At 39.4% G+C, this 21,361-nt stretch overlaps 1 protein-coding gene across 1 annotated transcript in view; it reads left to right on the top strand.

The window, feature by feature from the left end:
- The window catches only part of LOC121942951 (cytoplasmic dynein 2 heavy chain 1), a 128,958-nt gene extending 120,266 nt beyond the window's left edge, over positions 1-8,692 (top strand). Inside the window, exons 92-96 of the mRNA XM_042486268.1 lie at positions 890-979; positions 5,082-5,191; positions 5,270-5,351; positions 6,390-6,506; positions 8,031-8,692. Of these exons, the coding sequence (XP_042342202.1) occupies positions 890-979; positions 5,082-5,191; positions 5,270-5,351; positions 6,390-6,506; positions 8,031-8,192 (561 nt within the window). The 3' untranslated portion in view covers positions 8,193-8,692. The remainder of the gene's footprint in view (positions 1-889; positions 980-5,081; positions 5,192-5,269; positions 5,352-6,389; positions 6,507-8,030) is intronic.
- The last annotated feature ends 12,669 nt before the right edge of the window (positions 8,693-21,361 follow it).

Below are 21,361 nucleotides of genomic sequence, written 5' to 3' on the forward strand. Positions count from 1 at the left end.
ACATCCACAGCACAACTACAACGACGACAACAGTGGCAAGCAATATAGTTGGGATCACTTTGAGAGTGATTTCAAGAATGAGTGAAACACTGGCAGCCAATTTAAATCCAAGCAAATTTACTGCACACATACCTGGAGCATATAGTGCAGCTTTGCACCAATGTTTACAGATTTCTCATCCGTATAGATGCTCACATCATTATCATTTTTAGTGCGCACAGCCCTTAAGACAAGCACTTCACAGATTCACTCATCTGCATGTCTGCTAACTCTAACCCTTTGACATCAAGATTTTAGAAGATGATGTCACCACTGACACCACAGTGGCTGTGCAGTGAAGGAGAGTGTAGTGACTGAGGCATGATGTTCAAATGTGTATATGGAATAGTATGAAAGTTGCCAACATCTGTCTGTGTTGCACAATTTAGCTACTGGTAGCCTTTAGTGATGGGAAAAGAAAGGAACCAAATGCAACTGATATGGGGACAGTTGAGGTAACACGGTATGCAGTTTACACCATAAGCTAGTAACTTTTAAGACTCCTTTAGCAACTTTGTTCAAAAAATAGCTGGGGGACAAATCTGGAGACTTTTTGGGGGGGCAGACATTAGCTACTTCCCCTTGAAGAATGTCTTCAACACAGCTGAGTGAGTCTGCAGTCCTCCTGTATGCTGTGGCTCTCTGGGCTGACAGCTGTGTTCAGTAAGTGAAAGAGAGGCTCAATCAGTCGACCACACGGCAGCCTGACTGTGGCACGTCACTCACTGATTGCAAAATGTGAAAATAATACGGTTTACCTTCTTGCTGACACTTGTTTTTGTTATGTATTTTTACATTATGGCTCTAAATAACTTTTCTTCCTCTCTGTGCCCGCTTCCCTCCGTCTCAGTGTCCTTTAACATGGCAGAATAGATGGGAGGGACCAGAGGAGCCGATGCATTACCTCAGAGCTGTTGTAACACGGGCTCTCGCCATACAGGTAACACAAAGAGACATGCTGTGCTTTCTGTCTATGTTAGTCTGTCATTCTCCTACAGGTGTGTTCACGTGAGTACCATTTGAAACCAGATGGAATTAAATAATGACCAGGCACCTTTCATGAGTATTTAAATCTTTTAACATTGGGCAAATTTGTGTGATTTCTTGAAAACATTGGAAAAGCGCAATGCACAACTTGGAGAAAGAAATGGTTCACACATTGCAAGAAATTAGTAATAAATTAGATTTAGATTTTTTTTTAAACTTAAGAAAGGATTTCTAGGAAAAAATGAGAAAAGCGGGGGGCAAATTGTTTGTTTTATAACTATTATGACTGCATATTTAAAATTACGCAACAGATTTATTATATTTTCATGTTTGCCATGTATGTTTGTTTGTTTGGTTTTTTTTTCTAATTTCCAGATAATTTCAAGTGCTTTTTGCTAATTTCTTGCTATTTGTTGGGTCATTTCTTCGTTTGCCTTCCTCCCACATTTCTAACTTCTTCAACTGAAATTCACACAGGCCTGCTCCTTTCAGAGGACTTGTGTTTACATTTCTGTGGCATGACGACCTCACTGGTTATTAAAAAACACAGATGCCTTTTGGAACCCACTGTACTCTCGCAGGAAAAAGACTTAAGAGGCCTAAGAGTTTTCCAGTCAGCATTACTATACTGATTGAAGCATCCATTTAAATCCATCATGCATTTATATTGTACCGGGAGCCTTGTCCTCTAGTTGTGATTAATATTACTGAAGGACATTTTTGGATTTCTGTAGTTTTAAATGATTTAAAATGGACTTTGCACCTCAGGTATCCCACCATAGCCCTAGACCTTTTTTTCTGATGTTTCCCCTCATGACAAGAGTCCTTTAGCTGAGCCTCAGTCCAAAGACCAGACTAAGTACTTTTGGCTCATGACTAAAATTATTTATCACTGACTGAAGCAATGTGTTGACCAAAACCATGCCAGAAAAATCCTAATGTTGTTTTCAAAAGCGCTTCATAAATAAATGCGGATTATTATATAAAAGCATGAGGTTCTGGGAAGTGTCTGCCCAAGGTTGGTGCCAGGAAATAAAGACTCTGGCTGAAACTTCTCTCAACTGTGTCTGACTGTACGCCTACCTCAATATGTTCTGGCAGACTAGAATACACACACACACACTCAGAAATTATTTATTTTTTATGTGAAATTTGATGCATTTTGCAATTCATGTAGGCGAGCCTCACTGCCCATCTATCTGCCGGCCATCCTGCCTGCCTACCCATCTGTTTGTATGTACGTCTCCCTGTCTGCTGCTCTCGTCTCTCTCTGTCGGCTAGCCCTCCTGTCTACCTGCGCTCCATCTGTCTTCATGTGTGTCTATCTGGAGGCTGCACTGTCCTTAACTGTCTATTTCTGCCCATCAGCAGTGAGTGATATCTCTGTTAGCACTGTGTCTGTGTCCTGTTAGCTAATCAGCCTAATAAAGGCGGAGACGGCCAGAGCTGCTGCTGTGTGGAGCTGCTGAAGAATAAAGAGCTAACAGCACAGCAGTGCACCCCAGACGAGCAGGACGACCTTGAAAACACTCAAATGCTCACACACACATACACACGCAATACTATGCATACCAGCACACACTGGCTTGCTGTATTATTAATACCCAAAAATCTTGGTCAACCCCTGTATGTGTGTGCATGCTCTTGCAGCTACATCATTGTGCGTGCGCCTTTGTGGATGTGGTCTTGCATTTGTGCATATTTTTCCTTGGCATAATGCTCATCCCAATTTATCTCTAAAGCCAGCAGAGTCTGATGCTGAGCTAAAAAGGAATCCATTTATAATAGAGATAGGATCAGATGTTTGCTGATTCCGCCTATATTTGTCAGCAATTTTCTTCAGCTGACCTCCAAATCCACTAGTTTCTTTGACGATTTAGGGAGAACTGCCGACCAGTTAAGAAAATAAATAAGATAAATGCAAAAAGCACCCAGAATAGATCAAAACTTCAATCTTAGGTCAACTCTAAAGGCTTAAATCTGGCCACTGCAGCCAAACAGGCTTATGTAAAGTATATCATGATAAGCAGGGAAATCAGTTGTAGTGCCATTCGGCAACATTTCCCAAAAAAGAAAGGGAAAACTGAGAGCTAAGATTATATTGTGAGATATCATATCAGGTTAAGTCCTGAGCCTTGCCTTTGACAAAAATAGCTAGTTTTTGCAGTGACAGAAGGAGGCTGCTTACATGATCAAAGCAGATGTTGCTGAATAAGGCAGACTGGATGAACATATTGGAGAAGACTTAGAGGGGTCTATCTCCAGTCAAACAGATCCCCACTTCATCTTTGTGTACATAAATCTGGGTACAGTGTTTGCTGTTTGTTAGTGTATTTGCACATACACATCCCTGTCTCTGCATGCATGTGCTCGAATGTGTCTGAGTCAAAGATTTGCTGACTGAGTGCCCATTTAGGGAGCCAGCATATGATTTAGGGCCACACAGGAAAAGTGCAAACATAATGAAAACTATGTTTTCACCATACTTTCACATTTAACTGCAGAGTTCAGAATTGCTAACTTAAGCTAACAGCATTAGCACTGAGGTCAGAGCATAATATGTGCAACACTTAAGTGGTGCCACTAGTTGCAATGAAACCTGCAGCATTGAGGCAAAAACGGCAGTCCTCCCAATAATTTAATGTGGGCACCGCGCCCAGGTTGTGGCAATGGAACCACAGATGTTGCCAAAAAAAAGGCAGTAGCCTGTGGCTAAAGGTTAAAACAGAATCAGCAGAAAAATGCAACCCAAAGTTACGCTCAGGTGGCTTATCACATTAGTCGCGATCACACCAGAAGAAGGTCTACCATTAAATATTATAGTGAGTGAAGAAATAAAACGTGTATTAACAGTGATGGAGAAAGTATTCAGATCCTTTACTTAAGTAAAATTACTGATACCACACTGTGAAAATGTTACAAGTAAAAGTCCCGCATTCAAAATGTGACTAAAAAACTAAAAAATATTCGAAATAAATGAGAAAGTGACTTAATCTTTATCAAAAATACTTACCAATTAATTTTCTGTCAATCAGCTAATGATTAATCGACTAATCGCTTCAGCTGCACTTATATAAACTGTTGGGCTATTTAATTTGTAGCAAAATATTGTATTTAAAAATTCGTAATAAAAATGTTATTTTGCAAACTAACTAGTAACTACAGCTTTCAGATAAATGTAGTTCAATAATTCCCTCTGAAATGTAGTGAAGTAGAAGTACAATGTTTCATTAAAAGAAGAGACTCAAGTAAAGTGCAAGTACCTCAAATGCTTACTTAAGTACAGCACTTGAGTAAATGTACTTAGTTTCATTCCACTACCAGCTTGTGTGCCTTACAAAGGAAAGCACTTCTTTTATTTATGTGTGCATGTACCCTCAGAAACATGCACACATAAGCCCTCAGAAACACATAGTGTTTCTGAGGGCTGTGGCTGGCTACAACTGTGGTCTAAGTGTACAATAAATACACATGCTCAAATAGGAGTCTGTGTTTGTGTGTGTGTATGTGCATGCACTGCACTCCCATTAGGAGGTAATTGGGGTTTTAATGTTATCAGCTTGTTGATGTGGTGATTAAAGAACAAGAGGACATTAAATACTCTATTGGCCACATATATTTATTGACTTTGTGTTTTGCGCTGGCCCTTTGTAACCCTTTTTATCTCTCATTAACCAATACACACTGACGCAACTAGAAATTATGACCATTTCACTCACAGATCAATGTTCTCTATGAACATCTAAAGAGCCGAATACAAAACAAACATCGACTATTTGTATTCTTTGTAACCAAACTTCAATCAAATTCATAGTGAGAGGGTAAATATTTAGAGCAAATGACAGAAGTTATTAGAGCCTTCTCTGTTTGTGTCAAATTGAACTGAGTTTATTCTCATTATCTTTCATTGATCCACTAAGTGTTTTGACTGACTCTTGTGTGAAACTGATGGAATTTCACGCCTGAATTGTGTGTTATTTTGAGTGTTTATTTGTTATCATCTAGGTCTTTGGTTCATTATTCTGTTATGTCTTATTCTATATCTCTGTATCCAGAGTTGGGTGGAGCGTGCAGGCAGACAAACTCTTCTATCTGACACCCTAGATCTCTCTGAGCTCTTCCACCCTGACACCTTCCTCAATGCTTTGAGACAAGAAACTGCCAGGTAACTCTGAATACTTGTGGGTTTGTGTGAGACAGGAATAATACATATACAGTTAATAACATCTTTTTGTTGTTTTAGGTCCATGGGTTGTTCTATGGATAGTTTGGTGTTTTTCACATCATGGAGGAGTCCCATTACGCAGGCCAAGCTGCAAGTAAAGGTAAAATTACGACAAACACATAATCGTACAGGTCATGCATGCAGACGCACACTGCTCCCACCCAGCTGCAGAATACTGGCGCTATAAACAAGGCAGACTCTGGCTTAGTGATAATTGGAAAATAATGGAGTAAAAGACTGCAAGAATAGAATACAGATGCAGATTAGAAGGCAGGACCAGAGAGAGAGAGAATCACGAGAAAGAAAGCAAAGAGTTTGCTGCATATCCATTAGAAACTGCTTCCCTTGACAGCAGTCATCTCTGGTCTTTCCTTTTTCATGCATTTGATGAGCACACATTCATACAAGGACGGAGGGCGCACACATTGTACAATACCACTTTCAGTCTTAATTTCTTTCCTTTTCATGCTCTGATTCAGGGGTGATATAATTGTATTGTCTACAGTTCAAATACTTTTAGGCATTTGTTCTTTTCTGTCATGCCAATAAAAATTGGCATCGGTTTGACATGCACTTATTTAAAATATACAAAGAGAGAGGGGGGAAGAGTGTGGGTGCTTAAAAAGAGGCTGCAGCTGCAGGGAGGGAAGGGAAATATTCAGACATCTGACAGAGAAAGAGAAAGGGGATAATTGTTGTGAAGCAATGAGCTCTCTTACACACACCACACACACAGTGTCGCTTTTTCTGGTTTTGTCTCACTCTTACTTTTTTCTCGCCCAAATCATGGTGATTTAGTAGTTGTCTGTGTATGTTGGAGTTGACACCAGAGTTCCCTTTGCTTGTCTGCCCTGCTGGGGAAAATCCCTGAGTCACTGGACTGAATTCACTCATATAAACACTGTGTCTCATGTACGATGTGCATAACATGCTGTATGACAGCAATGTGTGTCTCCCTCTCATGCTTGTTTACATACACTCTCATCTCTTTATATTACACCAAATGTTTTGACTTCATTATCCCATCCTTTTCTTTAATCTGCTGTTTACGCTTTCTCTTTCTCCTCACTTCACGTGTTTTATTTTTGATGTTTGCCAAACTTCCTTTCCTTTTTCTCCTCTCACATCTCTTTCCCAGGTTGGAGGTCTTCAGTTGGAGGGTTGTAGTTTTGATGGTGTTCATCTTTGTGAGAATCAACATGACTCTCCCAGTGTGTCGGCTGTCCCACCCTGCCACATGGCCTGGATTCCACAGGTAGTTGGTTTTTTTTTTGAAACACAAACATATTGTTCACCAAGACAAGTTAGTGTCCTGTCTGTCTGACATACAGATTTGCATGGAACATGGACAGGATGTGGACTTCTGTAAGACTCTTTATATTGTCTAATATAATCTTGAACTTAACTGACAGACCATCTGTAACTCCTAAAGGCATGTTCACCTGTTCAGTCTGAGAAATATAGAATAAACTTGTGACAAACTAAGCAGTTGTTTATGGCAGAGTACTCAACATTTGCACTCATAGAAGTATATTTGGGTTTATTTATATATTTTTATTTTATTATTGATTAGTGTTTGTGGAGTAGCTGAGAAACACATTTTATTTTATTATTCTTATGCTATTTTTCAGACTGCCAACCCATATCTGTTTTTAACATATCCACATTGATTTTAGAACATCTAGTAAGCAAAAGAAAAAACTAACCAAAACAAAACACACACTCACATGAAATGCGATTTTTGCAAATTGAATCCAAACCACATTTGGAGATGGTCTGAAATGCGATTTTAATCTGATTTCTAAAGATGCATCTCAGTCTGGACGCTCTATTTGGATTTCAAAGTGTCTTTTGCATCATTCAAAATGCAACACACAACAACAGCATCAAATCCAGATTGATGGATGTGCTGAGAAGAATCCATGCTGCAAAGTGCTATGAAAAACAAAATGTAGAACAACAGTCTGTGGGCAGACACTGAAAAGAAATTGTCTGCTGGCACTCTGGAGAAAAGCTTATTCTTTCTCATGTTTCCGCACTGGAAAGCCGCATCACCAGCATAGCTACATAGTTACTGAAGTGTATGTCCTCACCACAGCAACCAGTGCAGATAGGTTGGTGATGTCTGGACACAAATATGATCTAATATCTTGCAAATAACAGTGCCGACAGTCTGTCCTAAGGCTAGAACATACTTTCCGCATTGAATGTCTGTGGACAGCTGCAGGCGTACAGATGCCTGCGACGTTCCATTCATAGTACAATTGAGGTTCTGCATCAACCCCTGGCAGTAAATGTGAGGGTTGGGAGTTGAGCTTACCATCATCCTACTGCCAACATCAGGTAAAAGTGAAACTAAGAAGACGCTGCTGAGTCCAAAGCGAATGTCTGTTGAATATCTAAATTAAAACTAACTTCAGCAGCTGTAGTTGACTTGACTGCAGTGATTTAGGCTGGACTGGAGTATGGAAGAGAGATTGAAGCATGCACAGTTGACCTGCTTGCTATGTGCACAGTTTGTGCAGTCACAAAAATGTACAGTACACAGACTTCTGCATAGGGGCCCATGCAGATGCTTTCAGACATGGGTGAAAGATGATATGTACATCATGGGGACCAAAGCGAACCCCCGTAGACACTAAAACAAAGAATTGGCTCTTTGAAATGTGACTCGACAAACAAAACTGATTTGCTTGCACTCTGGCCCCAGTCTGTAGACCTAGAAATACAGTAATTTTGCATACATTTATTAATTTGTGCGTTTTTCATTTGATCCTAGAACTCTGCTTCCAACTCGACTGCATCAGAAGACAGTATCTGGCTGCCTCTGTATACGAGCTCAGAGAGGGTGAAGGTGGTTACGCACATCTCTCTTCCCTGTGGAGCGAACCCCAACCAGTGGATACAGACCGGAGCTGCTCTCTTTCTCAAACAACAGTAAAAAGACGAGTACATAACGACAGACTTTTGTAAGCCTCAGGTGAAGATATTAATGACGTGAACGGCAGATTTGACCAGGGCACCAAATAACAGGGTAAATTATCATGGCTGCAAAATGTCAGACTCTGATGCTGACACCATCATTTTTTAATTAAGCACCTTCGCTCGGAGACCAAAAACTTGAACAGCCAGTTGCTGTATGTCACTATTTGCATAATATGGGACAAGGCAAAGCACTAGAGGAGAAGAAAACAGATAGCGAATAATTGACTTTACAGTGGTCTGCTTTTTGGCTTAAATACAACACTAATACTTGAATGAAAACATAATATTATTGAATCTGAGGCTGTAACAAGCTTTAATACCTAGTTCTAATGTTAGTCTCTTAAAACACTACTCCTCTTATCTTATACATTTCATAAAATAGTGTAAAAAATTGTTGTTGTTATTTTGTTTAAAAAACGTGCATAGAAAGCAACGGCCTCCCACTTTCAAAACGTTCTAACCTTGAATGCTTGTTATTTTTTTGGGTGTATTTTTAGATCTTATTTATTCAAAATAAAGATGGAATAAATCATTATTGCTATTTTTTTGGTAGTTTGTAGTTTTGCAGTTTTTGTAGTATTTGTCTGCTGTAGTATTTGTTATCAGTGTACAAGTTGAGAATGATAATTCCATAGCAACAACAACATAGAGGTTTTTTTTTTTTTTTTTTTAGTGGTCACAACTGTTCAGCAGTAAACAACACAGATCACAGTTCACTCTGCTCGATCTCTCACTCACTCTCCTCAGTGTCTATTCCCAAAGCAAATGGTGGTTCCCTCTCACAAACACTCTCTCTCACACACACACACACACACACACACACATTCACAAGCACTCAGTCTCTAACCTCTGTGTGATTGGTTCTGAGTTGAGGTTGAGTGTAGTCAGTGATGCTGTGATGGATGACCCCAGAACCACAAGAGAGGGTGTGAGGTGTGTGTTTGTGCATGAATCCAACCAAGAGCATCAAATTTGATTGATGGCTTAATTATGCTTTTTTTTTTAAATCTGCCTTTTTTTCCTTTGTGTTTATGCAGTTGCACAAGTGTTTGTTGGTGTGCACTGTTCTGTGAATGTGTGTGTGTGTGTGTGTGTGTGTGTGTGTGTGTGTGTGTGTGTGGAGACAGAGAAAAGGGTTGGAATGAGGTAGGAGCGGGTATTGTATGTGCACTGCAGTGTGACAAAATGGGAGTGAAATGGAACAGCAGATTTAAAAAAGAGAGAGGATTGGATTTCAGCGAAACACAGCCCTCTGGGTCAGAGTGTGAAAGAGAGACGGAGCGATGGAGGCAAAGAGAGACAGAGAGAGATGATGCGGGGAGTGAGGGAGCGAGAAAAAGGCTATAAAACCTCAATGAGAAAATTGTAGTGAATCAGGGATATGAGCACAGCACAGGTGACCAGAGTTGGGAGGAGAGCAGGGGTTAAAAGGAAAGAGTTGGATGGAGAGGGTTAGGACAAGTAGGGAGTGAGTTATGGGAAAATGAAGAGGAGGGCAGAGCGAGAAAGAGAGGAAGCACATTATATTCATTCAAGTGATTCTGCAGTGTTTATAGCTGCAACAGATCTGGGCTGATGGCTAACTTGTTCTTCACTTTTTCTACAATTTTAATGATCAGTTCATCTCAAAAATAAAAAATAGATAGTTTCCTCTTACTTGTAGTGCTATTTATCAATCTGGATTGTTGCGTTTTTGAGTCGCCAAGTGCTGCAGATATCGGCAGTAGAGATGTCTGCCTTCTCTCCAATATAATGGAATTGGATGGCACTCAGCTTGTGGTGCTCAAAAAGTGCCAAAAAAGACATTTATTTCATCATAGGTGCAACCCCATCACCTTTTGGGTGAAAACTGCTGTTTTGAAACAAAAAAGGTCATTTCTATGATTCATGTAAATCCGCTGAGTTATGGAGGGGGAGGGGGGGAGGGGGGGGGGGTCTGCAAGGTTAAATTTCCAGGTGAATCAGGTTAATAGGTAGATTACTTCACTACAATCTCTCATTACTACAACGCAAACTCACTGACCATGTTTTGTTTTTCATCAACTCTGCATGTTGTGTGGCGGAAAGCATCGTATGAGAGTCATATGCAGTTACTGATTGACCCTCGCTGTCCACCGTCGCTATGGTTATGCTGTCTAACTAGCTCACTGCTCAGCTCAGGTATCATTGGCACTGGTTGAATACCACAGAGAAGAATATCCCACTTAATGAAAAGACTGTCTGTGCTCACGTTGTGAAACACCGCTGAAGTAGCTTAGGTCAGCGCCGTGGAAGTTTGGTTAAGAGCAAATTTATCTAGGAGCAGCACCTCTCAGATAAGGGATGAGGAGAGATTGACAGTAACGGCAGTACACTGAGCTGCAGCATTTGATGCAGGTACAAGGCAATGGTGGAGGAGGTGTTTAGATCCTTTACAGCAGTAAAAGTACTAATAATACCAGACTAGATAAGAAAAACATGATTTTTTTTACTTTAGGGTGAACTGTCACTTTAAATGATATAAAAATAAAAACAGACCTTCATCTTTAATATACACGTTTGTAGGCATGCATATTTGGCATATGGGTTAAATTATGCTGCAATAAGTTCAAGTCAAAGAACTCTAAAGTGTAAAGCCTGATTATTTTTCCCTCAGTTGTTTAGCAATCTACTGAAAGCCTCTAAAAATTCGACATTCAAAGCAGCAAGTGTTGCACAACTCTTCCCGAAGTTTTGATTTGACTACTAATCCTGCAGGCAGAGCTGGAAAATTAACATCAGCATCACAGCAAACAGAAAATGCCTTGCCGAGGGCTTGTTTCCAAGGTAATGTGTTTACAGAGTTTGTCTTTATCACAAATTAGCATGCCAGGTTTGAGAAACTATTGTGATAAAATTCTGACTCTGATGGCGTTTAGGGACTGCGTCAGTGACATGTTTGTGCAGAATTTTCATCATAAACCCACGCAATATGAGTCAATTCAGAGCAACTACTTTAATGCAGCACACATCATAGAACCCACATACATATAGAGCTAAACATATAATAGTTGTTATAATTTACGTACCTAAAATTCACCACTCTAACATTAAGTGTTTTTCTTGTAAGTTCAAATGATTATCCTCTATTCTCGTTCTTTCATGACCCTCCCTCAATTCTTCCACAACTTCCTCCTTTCATTCTCCTCTGACGTCCACCATTCGCAGTGTTTGGGGTTTTCCTATGTTGTTTAACTAACAATACAATACAATGCTTATGTAAAGCTTGCCTATGTGAGACATAAACATTTCATTTTTGTCTGATAGTCTTTCTAACACACATATTTGTAAAGTGTAGTCTAAATAAATACTATGAAACACGAGGATATAAACAGAAAAGAACCAGACCTTTTCATTTGTTTTCCTATCCTGCAGATATGTAATCACTCCATCTCAGAGAGGAGTCAGATTTGCTCATTTTACAACATTTAGTCTGTCCTTACACAGCTTGTCTAATGCATCTGACCCTGGTATTTTAACTTTTGGCGCCCAGCACGCTTACTGGGCCAACATCTGGTGGGTCCCCGTTAAGCAAGAGTGGTAAAATGTTTTGGGTTCCTGTATGAGGCGAGATTTCTCATTTGGGTTTCTGGATTTAAAATGTTAATCACCGCTGCATCAGACTTTAGACATGTTTCAAAGAGAAAGCCACAGAAACCTCAGATGTGCCACAGCCAGCTTCTTATAACATCAGACGGACTGAGTGCAGAATTCACTGTGGGCAAACAGTGATATCATCACTGTTGGAATAAAATACTCAAATTTGGAGTGCATATTTTGCTTCTGTCTGACTAATGTGCTCCAGTATGCACAATGTTATGATGCTTTTTCCCAAAATACACCCTGTGTATTGTGTCAGGGTTTCGAGAAGGCTTTGCGGCTGGGAGCTGGTCTCTGGGGCAGCTGGTGATGACACCTCTGGTCTCTCCCACTGCTTCCATCAGCTACCCTGTGGACACACTGTGATTCCCCAAATTTCACTCTGCTGTTTTCCCAATAAACACCCTGGATGACAAAAGATGTCACAACATGTCCCACCTCAGCAGAGGGTTTTCAGGGGTGGGGAGTGAGAGGAAAAGCTAACACTGTCCACAGGATGCTCAGGAGGAGGAGGATGGAAGAGTGCATGAAAATACACTGCAAGGGAGCAGAGCGGAGGAGGTGTGGGGAGAGATGGGAAACATCACTGCCAGGAAGGCGAAAGAGGACAAATGGGATCATCCTGGTTTACAGCAGGTTTTATTGACATAGAGACCCGTACCTTTAACCTACTGAAAGCTGAGCAAATTGGCTTGATTTTTTCAAAATCATTAAAAGCATGCAGTGAGCTTTTTTTTTTTTTTTAAATTGACCCCAGAAATAGCAGGTAATTAATTTTAAAAAATTGCACAGAAATGACCTAAAATCAGTCAAACAAATAGACTAACAAAAAGGGAAAAAAAGGAAAATAACAAAAACAGGAAATTACCTGAAAAAAGTGCTAAAATAATATTAAAAAAGAATATACATAGATTTTTTTCAGCTATTTTTTTTATCATTCTTCTCACCTTTTACTTCTTTTCTTTTTAAATTGGCAAGACATTTTGTGCCAAGTTGTTGATTTTTTTCATGTTTTTGAAAGATATAAAACCAATTTGCTCAACATTTCAAAGGGGTAAAATTCTTGTGAAAGGAATCTGAAAGCAGCACAGTAAAACTGATGGTGATCCAGGTTTGTAAGGGTTAACCCCCACTTGCTCAGTAAAACACTAGGATAGCTGTTTAACATGTGTATGTGTGTGTGTGTTTAATATATATATATATATATGTACTGAAATAGTGCCCCTATATTTACAATAATTTTATCCTTGCTACTAACTGATGCAGTGATCATACGAGATTTATTTTATGTCGTCAAAGTGATGCAACATTTGTGTCCTTCCATCTTAGAGCTGACATATCGTAGCGCTGCCCAACATTACCTCCATGATATCTATGACACCTTCATCCTGTAATGGACCTTTCCTCATGGCAGCCCTGTCATCCAGGATGAGAGTTTACATTTTAAAAGGCACTGTACAAGTGGTTAGCGGCTGCCTCAGCCAGCATGAAAATGTCTTGCGCCTGCTCATAACAATATATGACCCCCAATGACCATTAAAATAATTGCAGAGCGTTTTTACCCACATTGTAAAGATTGAAAGTCCAAATGATCCCACATAATTGTGAGTGTGAGAAGCACCGGCTTCATGCCCTGAGAATAAATACAGTGTAATCATGGTAGGAAAAAAAACCTTCCGGTATTGTAGCTGTCTCCTGTGATATCTAGTGCTGTTTGAAAGGCCGAGGTGGCTTCGGGAGCAATTTAAATGGAGAACATATTGTCAGCCATTTTCAAAAGGACCTTTTCCTCATTTAAAGATAGTTCCTATAAAAACTGTTCGCACTGTTTTTGACATGATATTCAAATGACAAATAAAGACAGATTTTATTATGTGTTTTATTATGTGTATGCATGTATGTATTAACTGTATCCGGTGATGAAAACCAGGCTGTGTTACTGAAAGCTTCGAACATTTCCAATAAGTGAACCTTGTGTGTATTATTTGCAGCTTTATTTTGTAATTTGGGTGAACCAGTCCGTCTGCACTGTGTGTGTCATACATGAAATACTGCAAATGTGTGGAAAACAGGCAAGAGTCACAAAGTGAGAAGGTTGAAAATAGAAATGACAAACTGTGGGCCAATCAGTACAGTGTGTGATGTAATATGACACTTTTTTATTACCCCCCTTCAGTCATGAAAACAGCTTTTGTGTTGTTATTTCATGCCTTTGCTTTGCTATGTGTGAGTGGGAATGTGGGAACACACATATGTTCTCCTCTGTAAATTGTACAATGGTGTGTTCATCTGTGTGTGTGTGTGTGTGTGTGTCTGTGTGTCTCTGTGTGTGTGTGTGTGTATTCTTTCCCCGGAGAGATTTCCTGCCTCCAGCAGAGTCAGAGGGGCTGACAGATGACCACAAGGTCGCTTGTCTCTCTGATCTTTGGTCCTCTCAGGAGACTCAAAGACACTCGAGGGGAATTTCCTGCTCTTTTTCTCTCGTTGCCTCCTCTTGCCTCTATTTTCTCCTGTTTTACTCTCCTCTGTTGTTTTCCTCTATTTGTCTTAAAGACCTCTTCCAGTGAAAATACAGTTTAAATCTTGTGACACGTCCATGTGGTGTTTTTTAATGCAAAACATCATGATGGAAATAAGCAGTCAGTGCTGACTGAGCATTTTTGCCTGCAGTGTACTATTGAAATTCTCAAAAAGACAGAATCTGACTTCCAGGGTTTGTTACATCACAAACCTCAGTAACCAATGCCATTTCGCAATGACAAACAAGGAAGAGAAGCTGTATTTTGCAAGGAAAGTTTCACTTTAACTTGAACTCCTCAGAGCTGGCGATGGGGAACAAGGTTTATCTAACATCAGCATCACATTATTAGCTGTTATACGATAAGTAGTTTTGACCAGCAATGTGACTGGTCCACAAGACTTATAGAACGTGCTCAAAACTGCATTACAGCACATCTGCCTCAGCACTAAGAGGATTACTCCACTGTTTCTGAATAATAGCTCCAGGAGACATGAAATTATTACCACAGTGATACAAGTAGGGGACAGCAGCACAAATAATATCAGTGACACTATACTGATAACGATAACAATGTACTTTAAATACAGCTGAACAAATGAAAAGTAACAGCCACCTCACTAATGGTGTAAACTACAACACAACGATAACACAAAAAACGACATTAATCAGCACAAACCACCATGTTCTGCACAGATATGTATAAACACTGACAAAAAAGTGTGTGTATGATCAGAAAACAGTAAACTAAAAACCACTTAGTCCTCTGACGTCCTCCATCAGCTGCGCTGTGACACAGAGCTACTAGCTTAAAAATAAAGGTAAAGGTAAAGACTGAATAGGGACTAGAAAATGTGTTGCTGGAGTAGTAAACCACGCTTCATTTCATATAGGATTCTACAGATGTGACTGATTGTATTCCAGGAATTAGTCAGACTCTATGTGTTTCCATGGAAACAGAGATACCAGTCACTAAAACCTTTTTATTTTGGTAGCTCATTGCCTCAAAACATGAATATATTTTGATTATACATTTTTATTTTTTTTTGGTAATAGTTGTATAATTGCAATATTGATGCTTGAGGACATCACTGCCATTCTCAAATGACATTTGAGCACACCCTTTTGTGTAATATTGCATAATTTGATGACGTACTCAAGCCAAATCTCATGTTATTTATTACTGTTGACAAGCAGAGGTTTGTGTGTTCAGTGAACAGAGTCGAAGGTGAGCAGGTACACTGCAGCTAAAGACAAGTGTCTGAGGTGAGATTTATTTGCCTATTTATACATTCGTCTTTGCTAAATGAGGCAAAGGTGAAGACTTACATCTAAGCCATTTTAAGGCCTGACATGATTTTTTTTCATGGAATAAAATTCTATGTATGTGATTCTGATGAACAGTGATGCATTTTTAGGGATTTAATCAATGCCTGCAAAGGAACTTTAAGTCTTGTCTCACACATTTACACCTTTTTCCGTTACCTCCTTTTCTCACCCTTTCTCCTCTCCTCCCCTGGTGTCTTTACAACTTCTCACTTATTTCTCTCTCTTCTCTATCTTTGCTGCAAACTCTTTCTTGTTTCTTTCTCTTTCGCCCTCTCTCTCTTTCATGCTCTAATCCATGATCTCCCTGCAGACTAAGGGGATTATTGTATTATTGCTATGTTAGACAGAATTCCTTCAGGGCCTCTTCAGGACTTCTTGCCATATTTATCACCATATTAGAACAAAAAGACAAAAAGTTTATTATTACTTATAAGAAACTGTAACCTGTAACTGTCCAATAGAGGTTTGTTCTACTGAAGTCCTGCACTGTATTGAGATAAGTGTGGGTTAGTGTCATATTAAAATAAACATTATAGCATGCAATAACAAGCCCGGGGTTATGATTATCAAAGTAAACAGTAAATTATATCAAAAAAATCAACGGGCTTAAAGCAATATGTAATGTAATGTGTTGCCTAGGCCTACAGTATATGTGTGTTATCATGCGTTAAGCATGTCATTATAATATAATTCGCTCTCTGCTTACTTATCATGCTCTCCTCTCACAGACTTAAGGACGCATTGTATTAAAGCAGTCTGTACTTGAGATGTAGGTCTAAGTGTGTATACAGACTGTAGTGAGTAGTAAAGTCTGTCTGGTGTTTTTAATCTGTGCTGTGTTGCAAAAGTGGAGGTAAAAAATTAAATTAAATTCAACTGCTATAACATTTTTTGTGTGCTTTTTTAGTAGTCTTTTTAACATAATGTAATTTTGTTTTTTAGGCCTAATTGTTATTATTATTATCATTATTATTTATTCATTTATTTTAAATCCCCCGTTACCTATTGCAGGATACTTACATGTGCAGTATTGCACTTTGACATTGGTTAAAAACAAAACAAAAAACAAGTAAATAAAAGTTGCATCTATCGTTATGGTTTACTGATTAGCACCACCCCGCCAGCACGCTGAGTGACACATATCAAACACACCCATGATGTCACGTGAACAGGTGCATGCCGGACAACACCGGATGTGGCTAACATCGCTAAATGCTAAAATAAAGAAGACGAGGAAGGCGGCTGTCGCAAAGTTCAAATAATCTCCTTTCCTTAGGTAAAGGATGCCCGGGTGTATCCTATGCTAAAGGAGATTTTAAAGGAAGCACTGACGCACCTTTCCTTAACATTAGGAGAATTCAAATCTTATCATGGCAGCCGCTCAGGTACTTCCGGTACCTTCCTAAACAAAAACAGGTAATGGAAGCCGAAGCCTCCAGCCTTCACCGCCGCTCTGTGAGGCCTTTTTGCTGCCTGTGACTGCAGAGCTTCATTCAGCTCAGAATATTTGGGAAGTTTGAGTTCAGTGGGACAAAGAGGACGAGTGGACTTGTCGTATTTGTGGATTTTGCATGAAGGAGCAGAAAAGTTGACCCTGCAGCAGACTGTTGAGGACCTCGCGGTGCTCGGGACTCAGACCGGTAAGTGCAGCATAAACGTATTGAAAAAGCAGCATGTATCGACTTTAATCGTACCGGATGCTGTGTGTGTGTCTGCGCTTTGTGGTGCTGCTTTTTGCTTGGGTTGGCTCTGTCTGTGCTGTCTGCCTTTGAGATGTGATGTTTTATTCTGCTGCTGGTTCCATAAGAAGCGTCAAAGGATTACATTTCTGTATCTTAATCATTCCTGTTGCACCCGCCGCGGTGTACCTGTTTTTTTTTATTTCTAGTTTTATTTATTGTCCCCTGCTTATCTATAATTGTCTGTCTGAGTTGTGTTTGGTAAATCATCAGTTGTGTGCGCTGATAGGCAAGAAATATATTTGTTTGGTGATAAGGGCTTTTTGGTGAGATGTGTTTAGTGCTGGGCAATATGGAGAAAATCAAATATCACAGTGTTTTTGGCTAATCAATATCAATATTGCAATAATATTGTAGTGTTTACTACTGGTGCTATCACAAAATACTCTACCAATATATCTGTATATATTTAAGAAATAGTCATCAGTAATGTGCATATAATGACTAAGTGGGGAATGACAAATAATACCACAGCTAGAACAGTTTGGTAAGTTCAGAAAATGATTCTTTTACTGTAATGCAGAATTTAAGACCAGGAAAAGGCAACACTTACAATATTTCAATATGCAAAATCTAAAACCATATCTCGTTACATAGTATGATGTTTAAATAATAATGTATTGCATCGCCCCAGATGTATATACTCTAACGCAAATGCACTATTTTGTGGCCTACACATGTTCTTAATTTAATAATTCTCATCATCATCTCCATATAGATCCACCCTCAGTGGTGTAGTGATGGTAGAGGAGATTCCAGTGTATTTTTGGATGAGCTAGGTATACTAAAAACGGCCAAAAAAGAGGTGCGTGTACCTCCCCAAACTCCTACCTGTCTCTTTTGGGAATGAAACAATAATGTCACAATATTTACTCTGAGGCTGTTTTAACTGACCTACCATTTACTTTTGTAAGTACATTTTTTTCATCAATCAATTTCACTTAAAGCACTTTTAATTGAGTCCAGAATTATCTGTCCTTCCCCCGTTGTGTCACACAGGCTAAAAGCATGAAAGGAAGAAAATCCGCCCTTTCTAAAGTGACATACTGTATAGCTTGTGGATGTATTTCAGTATATAAATAAAGTGGACAGTATGAAGCATCCAATGAATATAGGATACAGGTTCATCAAGCCTGTAATATTTCAAGGCAAGGGCATGCTGCACTTGCACTCTGAATGGTGACATTGCTATAACTCATTTTTTTATTTTGTGTGCAAATCAGATCCAAACACTTTTGTAAGCTTTTCTTTACAAACAATAATACAGCTTACGACGACTCAGCCTGGCTGTGATGTGGGACTGTTTAGTGCATTGTGAGAGAGTTGTGCCTGTTAAGGTGAAGAGGTCTCCTCAGTGAAACAGGAAGAGCAGAAACAGATTTTTATGTTAGATCTTTCATTGGCAGTGACAGAGGACTTTGACTAGTTTGACTTTCACTTCAGGGGCTCAGGTTTGAGTTTGAGCTTAACACTAAGTTTGGAAAGCATCCATGATCCCTGTTCAAAATCTTAAAAACGATCTGTCTTGATTTACCTTGATCACAGAGTTTAATGAAGGATATTAGCAAGCTTCTGCTCTGAAAAGAAAAAAAACCCTCCCGAATTCAGTTTAACATCCACAATGACAGAGACTAAAACCTTGGCTGTATTAGTGCCTTGCACAGCAGCTTAAAAACATTCAGTTCGAGGTTTCTGCTCTTTGCCCAGCATCCTTTTTAAAGTCAGCTTCAGCAGTTTTTGTAGTTGTCAGTACCTCCAAAATTGCTGTCTGTGCAAAACCATTTTCATTCAGTACAGATGCTCAACAGATGGCTCGGGCTGTTGCAAAAATCACTTAGCACCAGGGTACCATTTTGTACCCACTCGTTTCAATAGAACAAATGCAGGAGGATGTCAGAATCGCAGTGAAAGGGTGATAAAACAGCCACTTGTACCTGTATCAATGTGCGTCTCATATGTTCTACAAGAAAAACACATAGTTTCACTCCGTCAGAGTAGTTATCAGTCTCACTGAGGAGTTTTCGAAGCACATCATGTGAATGATTTTTGAGAGGAACTGTTTCTCTGTACACAGCTGCTCTTTCATCCCTCTAATCTTGTGCTGTTTATAAATCCACTCGAAAGCGACAGAGACTTTTATCCCAGATATTGAAGCTTCGGCGAGCTATTTGCAGTGTTTTTCCCAGTGCTGGATCGATGTCACCATCACTGGCCACACACACCCTCCAAAAGCAGTTTTCTGGATTGATTTTACATGAGGCCTTCAGTCTGAATCAATCAGATTCCAGCTTGTGGCTGCGAATGGTTTTGTCCACTGATACAGTATGTGTTACAGTGGGAAGATTCGGAGCAATTTTAGGGTCCAGCCTTACAAGAAACTTGTGCCTTCTCTTTTCTCTAACATGCTTTCTTATTGACTTAGTGCTAAATTCTCTGTAGCTCAGTGTCCTGTTGGCTGTAATACAAGATGAATTATATTCTTTCATTTCAACAGTGTACTGTACAGTCGCTACTGTAGGATCACTGGAACAGAAAAACAATCTAGCAGGAGATTGGACTGTCCATCCTTCCTCCGATAAAAGAGGAAGAGGTTGGGTGGGAAAATGGAAGAGGGGCGAAAATAAAAATGATTAAGAGAAGGAGATGAGAAGAGGGAGAAGGAAGATAAAAATATAATTAAAGGGGAGAAAATACCAACCACCCCGAACAGCCCGTCTCTCTTCCTTTTGCTCGTGCACTCACCCTCTTTCCTCTGCTGCCTACTCTACTTACAAATTTTATATTTTGCACAAATAGAATAAAAACAGTATGCACACAAACAGCAAACAGCTCATGCAACTTTTCCATTATGTAGTTTTACTACTTTTTCTGACATCCCTTTTATTTTTTGTTTTGTTCCCTTTTCCTAGTTTTGTAAATTTTTTTTGTGCACTAGGCGTAAACTTGGAGAGGATCATGTGTCTGGTTGTGTAAGTGTGTGAGAGTGTGTGTGTATCTGTCAGCTGCTTATATCACAAACTACTGGACCGACCAGTGCAATATTAAGTGCGCTTTTTTTACGGTTGTATGCACAAGGAGTTCTTGTGGTTGAGGTGATTTACAATTAATTGTTGAAAAAGCTGTTTTATTCACTGTTTTATACTGTTGTTCCCTGCTGACCCCTTACTTCTCTTTATCGGCTGGTAGGGGGCGCAAGTTTTCTTAAACGGCTTGGTTAAAAACAAGCCTTACTGTCTATTGCAGGCCACATTTTGGCCTTTGTTGTGGCTAAAAAAAAACTGGCAACCACAGAGAAATTCTGTCTCATTTTTAACTGGAACATCTGTAGATAAATTTCATACCCGATATCTTATGATCCACGAAAGTTAGGCATGATATGAGTTAATTAGTCCCTGTTTTCTTGATATTTTTGCTGCTATTTTGTCTCTAATGGAACTGGGAAGGACAATTCTTTGGTTTTGTTCCGTCTGCCGCACTTTGTTATACCACAGTGGGACAGTTTCTCAAGCACTGGTTTTACCTGCCTGATATTGTAGACTTGCAGGTTTTGTTGATTCAATCATTTTTCTTGATTTTTTTTTGGTGCTTCTACCCAAAGTAAGCAAGTACGCAGTTAAATTTTTTTTTTTTCTTTGCCTGTATTTGGCATGGCTATTGTTGTCTGTTAAAAGTCCAGTTATGAATGATATGGATCAAAGATTTGTGGCTTGTTTCAGTCAGTTAATAACTTGTAATGTGTCTATACTTCCTGTTTGCAGGAAAACCTGATCCTGCTCTGATAAATGTGCTGTGACTCCATCAAAAATAGAAGATAACTGAATAACTGCTTTTAATGTGTAAATGATGCTGGGTGTATTTTAATATTTTGTGTATCTTAGTGTGTAATTTAGTGTATGGTATTTTATGATGTCCTGTAACTTA

This window comes from Plectropomus leopardus, chromosome 5 (assembly GCF_008729295.1).
Source record: "Plectropomus leopardus isolate mb chromosome 5, YSFRI_Pleo_2.0, whole genome shotgun sequence".
Taxonomy (NCBI): Eukaryota; Metazoa; Chordata; class Actinopteri; order Perciformes; family Serranidae; genus Plectropomus; species Plectropomus leopardus.